The sequence below is a fragment of the Hylaeus volcanicus genome, chromosome 5 (assembly GCF_026283585.1).
Source record: "Hylaeus volcanicus isolate JK05 chromosome 5, UHH_iyHylVolc1.0_haploid, whole genome shotgun sequence".
Lineage (NCBI taxonomy): Eukaryota > Metazoa > Arthropoda > Insecta > Hymenoptera > Colletidae > Hylaeus > Hylaeus volcanicus.
Genome location: NC_071980.1, coordinates 2,097,574 through 2,109,948, shown reverse-complemented (window position 1 = coordinate 2,109,948; position 12,375 = coordinate 2,097,574). Strand labels below are relative to the sequence as shown.

At 44.3% G+C, this 12,375-nt stretch overlaps 1 protein-coding gene across 1 annotated transcript in view; it reads right to left on the bottom strand.

The window, feature by feature from the left end:
* Window positions 1–12,375, bottom strand: part of LOC128877712 (alkaline phosphatase-like) — a 206,681-nt gene extending 194,306 nt beyond the window's left edge. Inside the window, exon 1 of the mRNA XM_054125263.1 lies at window positions 10,904–12,375. Coding sequence (XP_053981238.1) covers window positions 10,904–10,994 — 91 coding nt within the window. The 5' untranslated portion in view covers window positions 10,995–12,375. The remainder of the gene's footprint in view (window positions 1–10,903) is intronic.

Sequence of the window (12,375 nt, the reverse complement as noted above, 5' to 3'; positions counted from 1 at the left end):
ACGATACCGATAGACAACTTCAAAGTACGATACTTCGCATAATAAGACGAAAGAACGAAGAGAGATCAAAGATTGATGCACGTATCGATCGTCGCCGCTGTGAGTTTCAGTATTACGTGAACGAACCACGGAATGCGAGGAATCTATTTACGCAAAAATATCAAACAAGAGGCAGAATTGCTTCCCACAAAAGCAGGTAGCGAAAATGTGGCTCAAAACACGTAATTTATTTTGCGATGCTATCCATAATACTCGTCCTCCGTTTATAATTCCTCTACGCAAAACATTATATTTTTCGTTTCTCTGGCAACCCTCTTTCCGTGGAATTCCAATGAACTTCACATTTACTGCAAATTAAAGGAATAGCAAAGGATTTCATAAATCATCGTAAAGCTAACATTTGTATTTATTCAGCGTACATTTCTGAGAAAACAACGCGAGATCAAAGCGTGAAATGTTTTCGCGTAGCGTTTCGACGAACCAACTGGAACGGAGCTTTACCTTTGACGCGTAAACGTTCGCTATATTTCGACATACTTTCTATACCTTCGTCTAAGCACCTTTCTCCGCCGTGATTTTTCTCGCAGCGCGAACGAAACACGCGAGAAACAAAGGGGAAATTGGTAACCGCGAGTCTCCGCGGAAGTTACAGGCGTCCCGATGTAGAACAAGTATCGCGATCGATGGTCAACTTCGTAACAGATCGATTCTGTATTACACCAATTTTACTCTCCTATCCAAAGAAGATATTAACTCTGTAATAACTTGCTCGCGCTGCGTTCGCTAATGTTGTAACGGAAAACGAGCTCTTTAAATTATACGTCGCCGGCGTATTTGTATCTCGACGTGGTAATTAGATGTTAAGCTTAAAACGATATATAAATTACGCGGAAGCTGTTGCCATACGCAAGTTTAACTTTCGTTTTAGTGCTCGTAAGCCATTAATCTTACGTAAATCGCAATTAATTCAGTTTATGAAACTTCCAGCGTCCCTTTGCCGCGATCTCGGTGATAGATTATGAAGAGAATAGAATAGAAATCCTGCAAGTTCGGAGAATGAAGCCTCGCGTATGCTTCTGAAGTTTAAGGTAATTACAAGAACATTATACCTAAGGCTCTGTTTACATAAGTCAATCTCAAACCGACCAAACTCGACGATTACACGAAATCAATTCAGTGTTCGACAACATTCAGGGGTCACTCGCAGACTCAATGTATAGAAAGAGAAACGATTTTTCAAGCTTCGAACCAGGGTATCCCTCCCGATGGGAAAAATTCCTGGTAAAAAGCGGAATCGTTTCTCTTTCTCTGCGCCGTGTTTAATCGAAATCGCGGGCAAAAAAAAAATCACCGTGCAAAATACGAAAACTCTCGTTGAATAAATTGATTTTTGTAACGATGCGAACTTCCTACCGTGTTTGCTGCGTACAATGCAAACGCGCGAATAGGTACGCTCGAACGAACGCGAATCAAAGACGGGAATCGCTCGCGGCTTCTCCGCATTTGTGAGAGCGGACAAAACCAAACGTCAAGGCTTGGCCTGGATCAGCCCGACAGAAACATAATGCCTATGTAATTATCTCGAGTAAACGTCGCGAAAGGCCGCGCTCGAGAGAATCCCGTGACTACTCTCAGACTTAGACAGCTGAATCGGGTTATATCAGGGTAGCGAAGGTGAAGGAGATAAAGGCTAAGCCCTAGCCCATTACCCGTAACGATCTTTTTGCCTCGGTTACGACCATCTACATCTTCAAAACGAACGCAAGGAGAATAGAAAGAAAGCCGCGGAGCCAAAGAGAAGGACGGAACGCCGCCTGCCGGAGGAAAGAAAAGGCCGAAATGAAAATTATGTAGCGCGTTGCATCTGCTCGTCTGTAACCGACTACCTCCTGCACTCGTTACTGCTAATGGAGATTAAACGGAGACCGAAAGGGAGGGCGCCGCAACATCGGCGGCGTATTACGTCCAAACGAATCTTTAATGTTTGCGGTTTTCGAGGCTAACCTGATTATCAATGTCAATTTCTACCCGCACGCGGCGAATCGGGATTAGCGAAGCCGCCGAAATTTGGAAACTTTGCGGACGAGCTGATAGCGTGTCGATGGAAACAGGGAAATTTCGAAGGTTAGTCCTCGAGAAGGGTAAACGGCAGGGAATGCGAAACAACGTACAGACGCCGAATACGAAAATGTTGAAAAATTACATTCGACTTAAGTTCGGAGGTAATGATAAGACGGAACTTTTTTTTTATATTTACAGTTCGTTCATACGACGCTTAGTTTCAAAGATAAAAATTTAACCATAATTCTACTTCGACAACAGTGATCCTACGAAGACGAATCTCCGCTAATCGAGTAAGACAACCCTTCGCCGAATCCGCAATAGATTATATACCGCCGTAAACTCCAACTAATCTCCTTCACGTCCAACAGGGTTCCGATCGGATTCCGTTGAAAAAGAAAAATCGAGCTTTGTTCGCGTTGTTCTAATTAGATTCCGCCGTGCGTTTCCGCGCTCGCTGATCTCAACAGCTGCAGTGATTCGAAATTTGAAATGGCCTCGCCCAGCGAACGTTACACGGGAAACACGAGCAAAGCGAAGAATTTCAAATGGGAAAAGAGGAAGACGGGGAGAATTCACGTAACGCACTCGACTGAGCGACGTGGCACATGGATTGGATCGTTTACTAGAGAAGGAGTTGCTTTCCGCCATCACCGAACGAAAATAAAGATAAAAACACACCGCATTTTTCTTGATCTACAATGATCGCGCCCCTTGGATTTCGCGATAAATTTCGGAATCGCGTACGACCTAGACTCGATTTTTCGTCCGTGGAAAATTCAGTTTCGCTTCGATTCCTCGGCAGAAGTCCACTCGAAACTTTCCTACGAGCTTTTGCGACGTATGGATAGCATAATTCTCTTGATTCGAAGTTCGACTAACTGGTCACGCACGAAGGAATTTAGATCGTTATTCGTAAAGTTAGGTGTAAATTTAATTTCCTACAACAAGGAGGCCGGATAGAATTGATGAAGGTACGCGTGATCGATAAGATTGATGAAGGTAGGGCGAGAAAGTTTTCCTGATTTTCTTGAAAATTATCCTACCGCATCAGTCCGCGGCTAATCGTTCGAGTGAACGTCACGACGAAAAGCTACGACGCTTGATCTGGCTGCTTTGCTGCAGCAACAGCATGAATTTTTAAAAACCCTTCGAGCGGTTCGCATGAGCTCGCGTACCTTGCATTAAACAGTGCCTAACTTTCTAACGATGAATATGATGAATATGCAACTTGGAAACCTGCAAGTTTCGCGTACGTTTCCCCGTAAAATATGCGCCAACTTAATCGTAATTTCTAGCGACGAGGAATTCCCAACGGATCCCCCGGGTCGTTCGCGTAAATTGGAGATCGCTTTTGAAAAAACAAACATGGAGACCAAGAGGCAGAAATCAAAAGGAGTGAAACAGGGCCACATTCGTTCGAAACGGGACCATTGTTACGAACTTTAATTACGTTCTATTTAATAAAACTGGGACAGCTGCTGCGGTAAGCACCTCGATCCATCGCGCCAGCTTACAAAGCGCTCCGTGCTGTCGTTGTCGTCGAACAGAATTTATGGAAATTACTGCAACGACTAATTTCGGAATACCACGAAAACCTACAACGATCAGATTGTTATCTCGAACACGCCGAATCGTACCTAAGCTACTAATCTCACCTGTTAAACGCCTCGGCAGTGGATGTTCATAATTATACACCGATTTTGATCCGGCACCGTAATGAACGATTCTTACGACGCGAGCGCCGGCGTTAAGTATAAGCAATAGCCATCCACGTGCTCCGCGATTACCGTAGATTACGACCAGATTACGACAAACGACGTATAATCTCGATTTCGTACACCTGTATAGCCGCCTAATCACCGAAGGATCTACCAAGATGGAGCTGAACCCCGGGATCCGCCCCTCCGCATCGCTGACGAGCGATAGCGCGCGTGATTGCGTACAATTACCAGCTACGAGAAAGATAGCAACGTCATGAAAACGATCTAGCCTTCTGTTAAGCTGGCCAGTCATCTTTCTCCATTAACGCCATACGGTGCACGTGCAAACGATGGAAACGGTAAAAATTTCCATGGCCAAGTTACCATTATTGGCGGAAATTTGATTAACGGGTTTGCCTACGTGATACACAGATAAATCCTCATTATCCCATCCTTCGTTCTTGGTCGTGTGCACGAGTGTGGAGAGTGGTGTATACACTCGCGCTACCGAGTTCGGAAAGGAATGAAAACTGAAGAGAAAGGACGCTTTTTACGGCGCAAGTTGCTAAGCGTTCTCGATATACGAAAACTTCTCGGGAGGCTACGAAATCCTCGGAAGAAAATAGTTATCGGGCATCAAAGTTGGATTACACCGTAGCAATTTGTTATAGCGCGTTTTGTTATAGTAACATCTGGTCGAACTTGCGTACCCGTACTCGAGCATTATTCCACGAAAAAAGTTAACCGTGGACTCGATGCTCCGCGTACACACACGTGTACACGCGACGGAGTTTGATAGGGTTTTAGAGGACTGCTCCAGGTAATTAGCCCAGAAAGCTGTCTCGTCCTTAAATAACGAAACGGAGCGGGGTAGTTTCTGACGAAACACCTGAAAGGTGTTCGATAGAAAACGTGCATCGCGATCCTTACTTAACGCTGAGACCAATTTAACTACCAGCATTAAATTTATTCCCCATCTACGTTTATAACCCGTAAACGAACAGAATCGATCGGCAAGGAAAATCATGAAACCGGATTGCATTATCCTCGAGCTCCGTTGAAGGAGATTCTCGGTCAGAACACCAGCTAAACAGAGCATTCGCTTCTAAGGAAAAAACCTTTCGCTCCCCTTCTTTTCTGCATCGAAAGCAATACCGAAATTCTCTCGGGGCGCTACTGGATTACAGAAATAGAGACAGACACTTGACGGGTAATGTGCAGTAATAAAAGTCGTACTTTCATTTCGCAGAGTGTGCAACACTTCGGACGAACGTGATCTGAGTCCGAATATTGTAACAAAATATTTAGTATCGAAGCTTCTATACCTGTAATTTGCGGAAGGGAGTCGCAACGAAATGAACGATACCTACGTGCTTTCCTATTTCCTTCCCTGTTTGTAGGTAAATCAAATCAATGTTTTCTAGAAAATTTAATTCTTCGTTTAATCATTCGTCAAAGAAAATGAGAAGATAAGATTTGAATCCAAGTTTCGATTGGCACCTGTGAGACAAATGGACGACGACTGAAAATAAAACTAACGAGCCGAAAGCGAGAATTTACTTGTCCGTTTCTACCCTCGTGGCATGTTAACTTCAACCATCCACCGTACAATTCCACTCTCATCTTACTGTTGCCCAATTCAATTACCCACATTCTGTTTCGATTGCGATAAACTGCGCGGAAATACATTCTCCGGTGCGGTTAAGTGCCCAACGTCTAATTTCCGGTTTCTGTATCCAAAGCCTCGTCATTTACTTCAGCAACTGGATACAGGCTGGCTACTGGAAGACAATGGAAACGACCGTTCGTGTATCTTCGAAACGTATTATCGACTGGCAATTCAACGACTATTCGTCCAAGTCTTTCATCGAAGAACTATTATTTCTATATTAATATTATAAAGAGGTAAAATTTGTTTGTACGTAGCTATTTGTAAAATAGAATCTATCAAGTCGAACGAAACGGTAATCTCAGCAGGTCTCGCGTCGATACTCTTAATCTTATTACGCTAAGATGCGAGGCTCACCCTCGAAACGCTCGGCTGGAAAAGTTCGAGCCTCCAGAGAAAGAGAAACAAGTTTTCAGACGAAATACCTTGCGTGGCCAAGAAGAAAAAAAGGATACCGTGACAGATAATCAAATGTGTTCCCGAAAAAGTTTCGCGCTCGGGACCACCGAGCAGAACTTTTTTCATTTGACGTAATGCAACCCCGGCGCTTATACTCAGACGCGGTTTAATTTTCGAAGATAAGGTCACGCTCCTGGCAAAGTTTCCCCAACGTCGCGTTCGGGTTAGCGTGCTTCTTTTCTCGCCACGCACACGCCACGATGCACCGATCGAACACCACACGTCCAGGGTGATCAAGAAACCCCCAAAGTAAAACCAAGAATTTGTTTTCATCCAGTAACGATCGCCACTAACAAGTTTTCCACCCTTATCCGATACAAGCGTGAGCAAACTGCGCGAGCGTTTTGTATTGCTCGGTGGATGATAAACTCAGAGGTAAACTAAACCGGCATGCCGCGTTACGAGCGTGACGAGGTGAAGTTTATTAATCTTCCCCTCGGTGGCTGTAATACATCGAAATTAATTGACCACGAGCCACGCGTTCTCGTGAAACTTCACCTCTGATACGGACTTCCACTTTCGTTGTTTACAGTGAAGCATTGAGTGGAATTACGCACAGGTACGAGCGCCGAAGCTTTTTCAGCTTTTTCACCCTTTTCAGCTCACCACTGAGGTTCGAGGACTGGTGAACAAACCAACCATTCTTCAATGTAAACAGCCGGGGGCGCGATGATTGTGATAACTGTACGATTCGTGAAGGACGAACACTTGAAGCTATGTTTAACTATAGTCTCCAATAGTACAAAGAACGTTTTCCCCAGAGGTTATTACAATTGTTTCATGTGAGGGGATAAATTGCAGTGCAGCAGGCAGAATCGAGAAAAATATATATGCAAGTGTCTCTAACTTCATCCTTTTCGCGATCATGCCACGATGTACTTACTCTGCTCTCAGACTCAAACTAGCATTTCTGCTACAGTGAAAATGGCAACATAATGCCTGCTTTCCGAGGCATGGAAACTTCCAATGTAAGCACACGGCTCGTCTCTACAGTTGAAAAGAATCGGACTTATTGTTAGAACTGATGCCAAAGAAGTGACCCGACGTCCGGAGGGCTAAAAAAACTTTCTTATAACCCCCAATAGTTTTCAAGACAGCGTTAGGAGGCGCAACTTCCGAGGGTAGTTTCGCCCCTTAAACTTGAGTTGCCGCGAGGAAAACAAAACACGTTCCCTTATTTTCGGATGGTCAGCAAACCTACGAAGTTTCTTCGTGTCAAAGGAAATGAACTAACTCCAAGTCCTAAGCAATCTTGTATCAGCGACCTAACGCTTTTTAACACCAATGCAGACCAGCGTCTGTTTTATACGGGTTGTACGAGGCGACATCGTTGCATCTGCATAATGCAAGACTATAAACGTCTCGTCATAGAACTTATGCGCGCATTATTCAAGGCAATGCATCAGATATGAAGTGTGATCCGTGAATATTTCAGTCGAATCAACTGTACCCTCTGGGGAATCGCTATATAGTTAACACGGTAAACGTACGATGATTAACTTTTTCTAACGTATTTAACGTACATATATATCATCTAATGAGTTCGTCCCGTTGCACTTCGCCCAATTTCTATCGATTATTCATAACGCGTCCGCGCAGCTTACACTCTTTTTGGTAGAAATTCAGGAGGCAGATTACGTGATTCCGTGCTAGTTCGTATTCATTGGCGACTTGGCCTAGGGTATATAGGAAGGTACTCTACGCTTTACATTCGACTCACGCAATGAGCGTTCTCTGTTCCGAAATATTCCTTATCCAGAACAACAACCTCCCCCTTTATACGGAATTGCTACTCTCGCGGGTTTCTGGTTATTAAGTTCAAGTGGTTCGAGTTGGCTGGTATTAGAAGAGGCGTTTTCTACATCGATCTCTCGCTCGGTAATGCGACGCGGTCACCGAGCAATGAAAGGAGCGAAAATTTCTACGTTGACGTTCCCAAACGACTGTCGTCACTGTCGAGTATCATCCTATGCACATAAAAAAAAGCATTCGAAACGGATCAGTTCGGCTTATAATTCTTCACGTGTTGTCAAGCTCCACGCGTTCCCGCGGAGTACGATACGACTGCACCGACAACGGAACAAAACGATGCGCGACGTATCGAAGATTCGATCGATCCGTGAAATTCGCAATTTAAAAACGATCCCGACCATTTTCCTTTGCCGCACAGCCACGAAAAGCGTTGCCTACAAATCGCATTTGTTATGACACATTGAGCCGAGAGAAGCGCTGGAAAAAAAGGTTCGCACGCGATAGAGGAAAAACTGGAGGGAAAAAAAAGAAATCTGTACAGCTCTCCGCTCGACAACGCACGTCTGCTTTACTTAATATCCACGACGGAACGAGACTTGAAGGAAATTTCGTATCATGCACACCAAAATCTAATTTCGTAAAGTGACAGCTTCCGGAGTGCTGGATACACAAGAAATGAATATTATTTTCATGGAAGAGTGACAAAACTCCTTCATGAAGAACAAGTTACGAAAAAAAAGAGAACTTTTTATTTATTCAGCGGTTTGTTGTTTATATATAACGTTGGGAATTTTATTCAAGACGACCGCGCGTTCGCCCATCGTTAATCCATACCATCGATAAGAAATCTTTGAATGCCTGACAACCGCTGAAGCGAGCGTCAGTCGGGAATTTAATTTTCTCGAAAACAAAATCGACCATCGAGAAATATCGCTACGCCGATCGCGCTAAAAACTGCTCTACTTACGAATACAGAAGAAATGAATCAGCGTGTGCACAATAGTCATTCATTGTGCCAAGAACGAAAGATTCGCGTACGTATTTATGGCACGAAAAAGGGATTTCTGATAAATGGCATTCCAGACGAAAGGAAATTGTGCTGTACCGTCGATGTTTTACACCACTCGTGCTGACTATAAACGCGAAACGTTTGAATTATCGAAGACGTAATTTGACTCGAAGCAATTACATTGAATAAAGTCGAAGCGTGTTACTTCTCGCGACGAAACGTGCCGGTGCCAAGCGACGAAATAATTCGTATATTTAATTACCTAAAATACGGGACAAATTGAAATAATCCATGCCTCGACGGAAAAAGTTGTACGTATTCGCATTAAAGTTTCGCGTAGTGTGCGATACGCTCTACTTAGCATAATTAGGTCAGAGAAATATACATCTCTTACGCGTGCATTATTTTGTTTCTCAAGCGGATTTAACGGTCTTTACAAAATTTTTTCGCGGCAACATTAATTACTCAATTTTCGCGGCGCGTTTCACGGAATAAAATAGTAAAGTAACACAAATGAAACGAGGTTAATACGCGGATTAAACATAATCCTGCTGGTAGGGAAAAGTAATTCTACAAGAAACCGTTTTTAATTTTCGGAGATTAATCTGACATGGGAACTTCTAACGGTAATTGCGATATCACGCACGGTACGGTTTCTGATTAATTTAAATCAAGTTCGTTCATATTTAATTACTCGAATCGTAGACGTTGCGAGAAATCGAACGGCCGTTTCAGAAAACCCAGGAAATTAGCCTTTATCCTCAAGCGAATTCTTGATCCATTTACCGTGATTCGATCGTGATCCTGATCGTTTTCCTATGGAGTTTATTTAAAGCCCATTAACTCGGATCCGGATTCTTTCTACCCCTCTTTGTGATTTTGCAACGTCGTTACGCGTTTTACAGCTCGCAAATCGCTGTCGACGTTCCAGCTCCGCGATTGTTTTATCTACATGTTATCCGCAGCGGCCGTGTTTTATAAAATGAAATGAAAATTGCGCTCGTCCCTGGAAAAATGACAATCGAAGCAAAAATATTCGCTGCAGTAGTATTTGATGAGGCGTAATTGAAAGTGCATACGAACGCACGAGCGAGGGCTCATTTGGTCAAAAAACGAACGTGCGACTCCGACGAGTCGTTCAATTATTGACCAATGAAGCAAAATAAGTATTCATGGACCGGCAATTTTCGCTCGACTAAACTTCCCCTGTCCGTCCCCAATTGCTTTCCATGCCGGAGTTCACCCTACTTTCCCATTTTATTTCTAGATTTTGCGGATGCTCGCGTGCGTTACACTTATACCCGATTTCAGATATTGTACGCCATCTGATTTACAGTAAGATTTCAATCGGATTCCTTTTATTTGAGAAAATATAATCGAACATCCCTGAATCCTCGTAATTTTCAGATATTCCTACGTATAATTGCGATTTCAATTCTCTTGTTAATTTTTCTGAATTTTTGATGCTCGATATTGAAACTTTTAACTGATCGATACCCACCGAACTGATCCAAAAATGAGTTCGAAACATAGGTAACGCACCTTAACGTGCTTGTCCGAACTATGCTAGTTATTACAGTCGGTTCAATTTCCAGTTTTCGACAAGATTTTCAAATTTTCATTAAACTTTTCAAAAGCAGCACCGCTTGTAAAATGACGTATTAACCCAGTTTAAAATTGCCTAGCAAATGCGGCATTATATCGCAGAGCCGTAAAAGTTACTCCGTAACGTGGAAAAGCTAATGGATTCGTATATATAAAAAATGCTTAAACGGCAACGTTAAAAAGCATAGCATCAGAGACAAACGAGGTAACAAGCTTTTCAACAAAAACCGAAACCCGTGACTTCGGAGGATAATGTTCCTTTGTACGGCGACTGAATACGTCAAAGGAATACCGAAACATCAAGCTCCCGTTCAAAGATGCCTTTGGGAAAGAGACTGCGTAACGTCATCACTCTTTTAACGTTTCATGTTGCGACAACCTCGTATACAGGAGATGCTGCCGATTAATATTCGATGAGAGCGCGTATCTTATTTCGGTTAAGGCGATAGAGAAGTGTCCCAGAAATAGAAATTGTCTATCGAACGGGATCAACGATAGCCCTTGAGATGGACAAAATTTGAATCGAATCAATAGTAAGTTCTCGTTCATTCGATTCTAACATTCGAAAATTCTTTACCCTTTATTCATTATTCCAGATTATCGCCCTCCTGGCTAGCGCAGATAAGACGTATAAACCGCTGTTACCTTGTTCGCCAGCCCGTACGAAGACTATCTCATGAATCGTCAGCAGGACGACGGTGAGCCCGAGGACAGTGTACCGTAGATAGCGACACATTTCCGAAAACGAAAAGGGCCAGTCCCTACGTGCTGTCTGGATGGTCCTTCATTTCCTCTTTCAGCGAACGTCCCCGTGCCAAGCGAACGACACTCGAAGAAAACGTAACTGGTCGATTCGCGACAGTTCCACACCGATCTGTAGACGTGTATCCCGGAAACACAAACACCACTTCGAACGGATAAACGTAGCTGCTATGTTCCCTCCACTGTGACGACATGAACCGATTTCACGCTAGAATACCGAGCGACTCGCCCTCAATTCGCTAATTCGAAGAGGGATCGTGGACCCTCGCAGGAATCCTCGCAGCAACGATCCAGGGACCGCGTCGGACCCAACGAATCGAACATCTTGCACGGAATTTCGACGCTCGACGTTAAGCTATCCAATCGCGTTTACCGGAAGAGACGCGCGTATCCAATCGACGCCATGGACGAACGATAACCCGTGCCCGTGGAAATCAAATATTGGTACGCGACTGAAACACCGTGTCACCCATTCATCAGCAGTCCTCGGCGTTCATGCCACCCGACGCGAGATTAAGTCTGATCGTTCGCTGGGCTTGTCACGGCCACGAAATTAATTTCAACGTAAACGAGGCAAATTCTTCGCCGATGTATCCTCGACGCTGACGCGTTTTTCAGCCAGAAGATCAAAGGTCCCTTTGCCGATCCGACGAATGCAAACCGATCCCCCGAAAATCTAACCGGTGCGCCTATCTAAGAGTCGCCTTTCGTCAAACGTTTCATTTTCAAGGCTGCCACCGATTCACGCTTCTCGAAAATTCGCGACACAGCAGCCACCAAATATCGCGGGAAAACGCGGGCAACGGGACGAACCACTGACGAAAAATCGGCAAACGACGCTATATCCTCGCTATCGCGAAGATTTCCCGGGGATTCTGAGGATTCGCTGCACAGCTGTTTCTTCTCGATGGAATCAATCTGACGATCTCGAGGATCTCTGGAGATCGAAAATCTACACGTGGTCAAGAATGTACACTTGGTTCTGGAGTAAAACAACACTGGGGACACTTTTTAATCACTTGAATCGTGTCCTTCGTTTCCTTTCGTCAAACGATCGACGTGGACACGTGCGGAAGTGCGACGTTTCTGTCTAGAGTTCCAGGGATCTACGAGCGACGATCGTCGGTGTATCACCCTGAATGACTGGCGAACGTCATCGCGGGGCCGCGTGGTCCAGATGAACGAGCGGAAATGAAGCGGACAGCGCGCGAATTGTAAGAGAAAAACAGGATCGCGAGAGGACGAAAGAGGAAGAGGCTGCGCGCGCGAAAACGACGAAGGTTCGCGCGGACGAATGCAAGCGCAATGCCACGAGCGTTTCGGTAAACTCACCGGGTGCTTCTTCGAAACGCGAA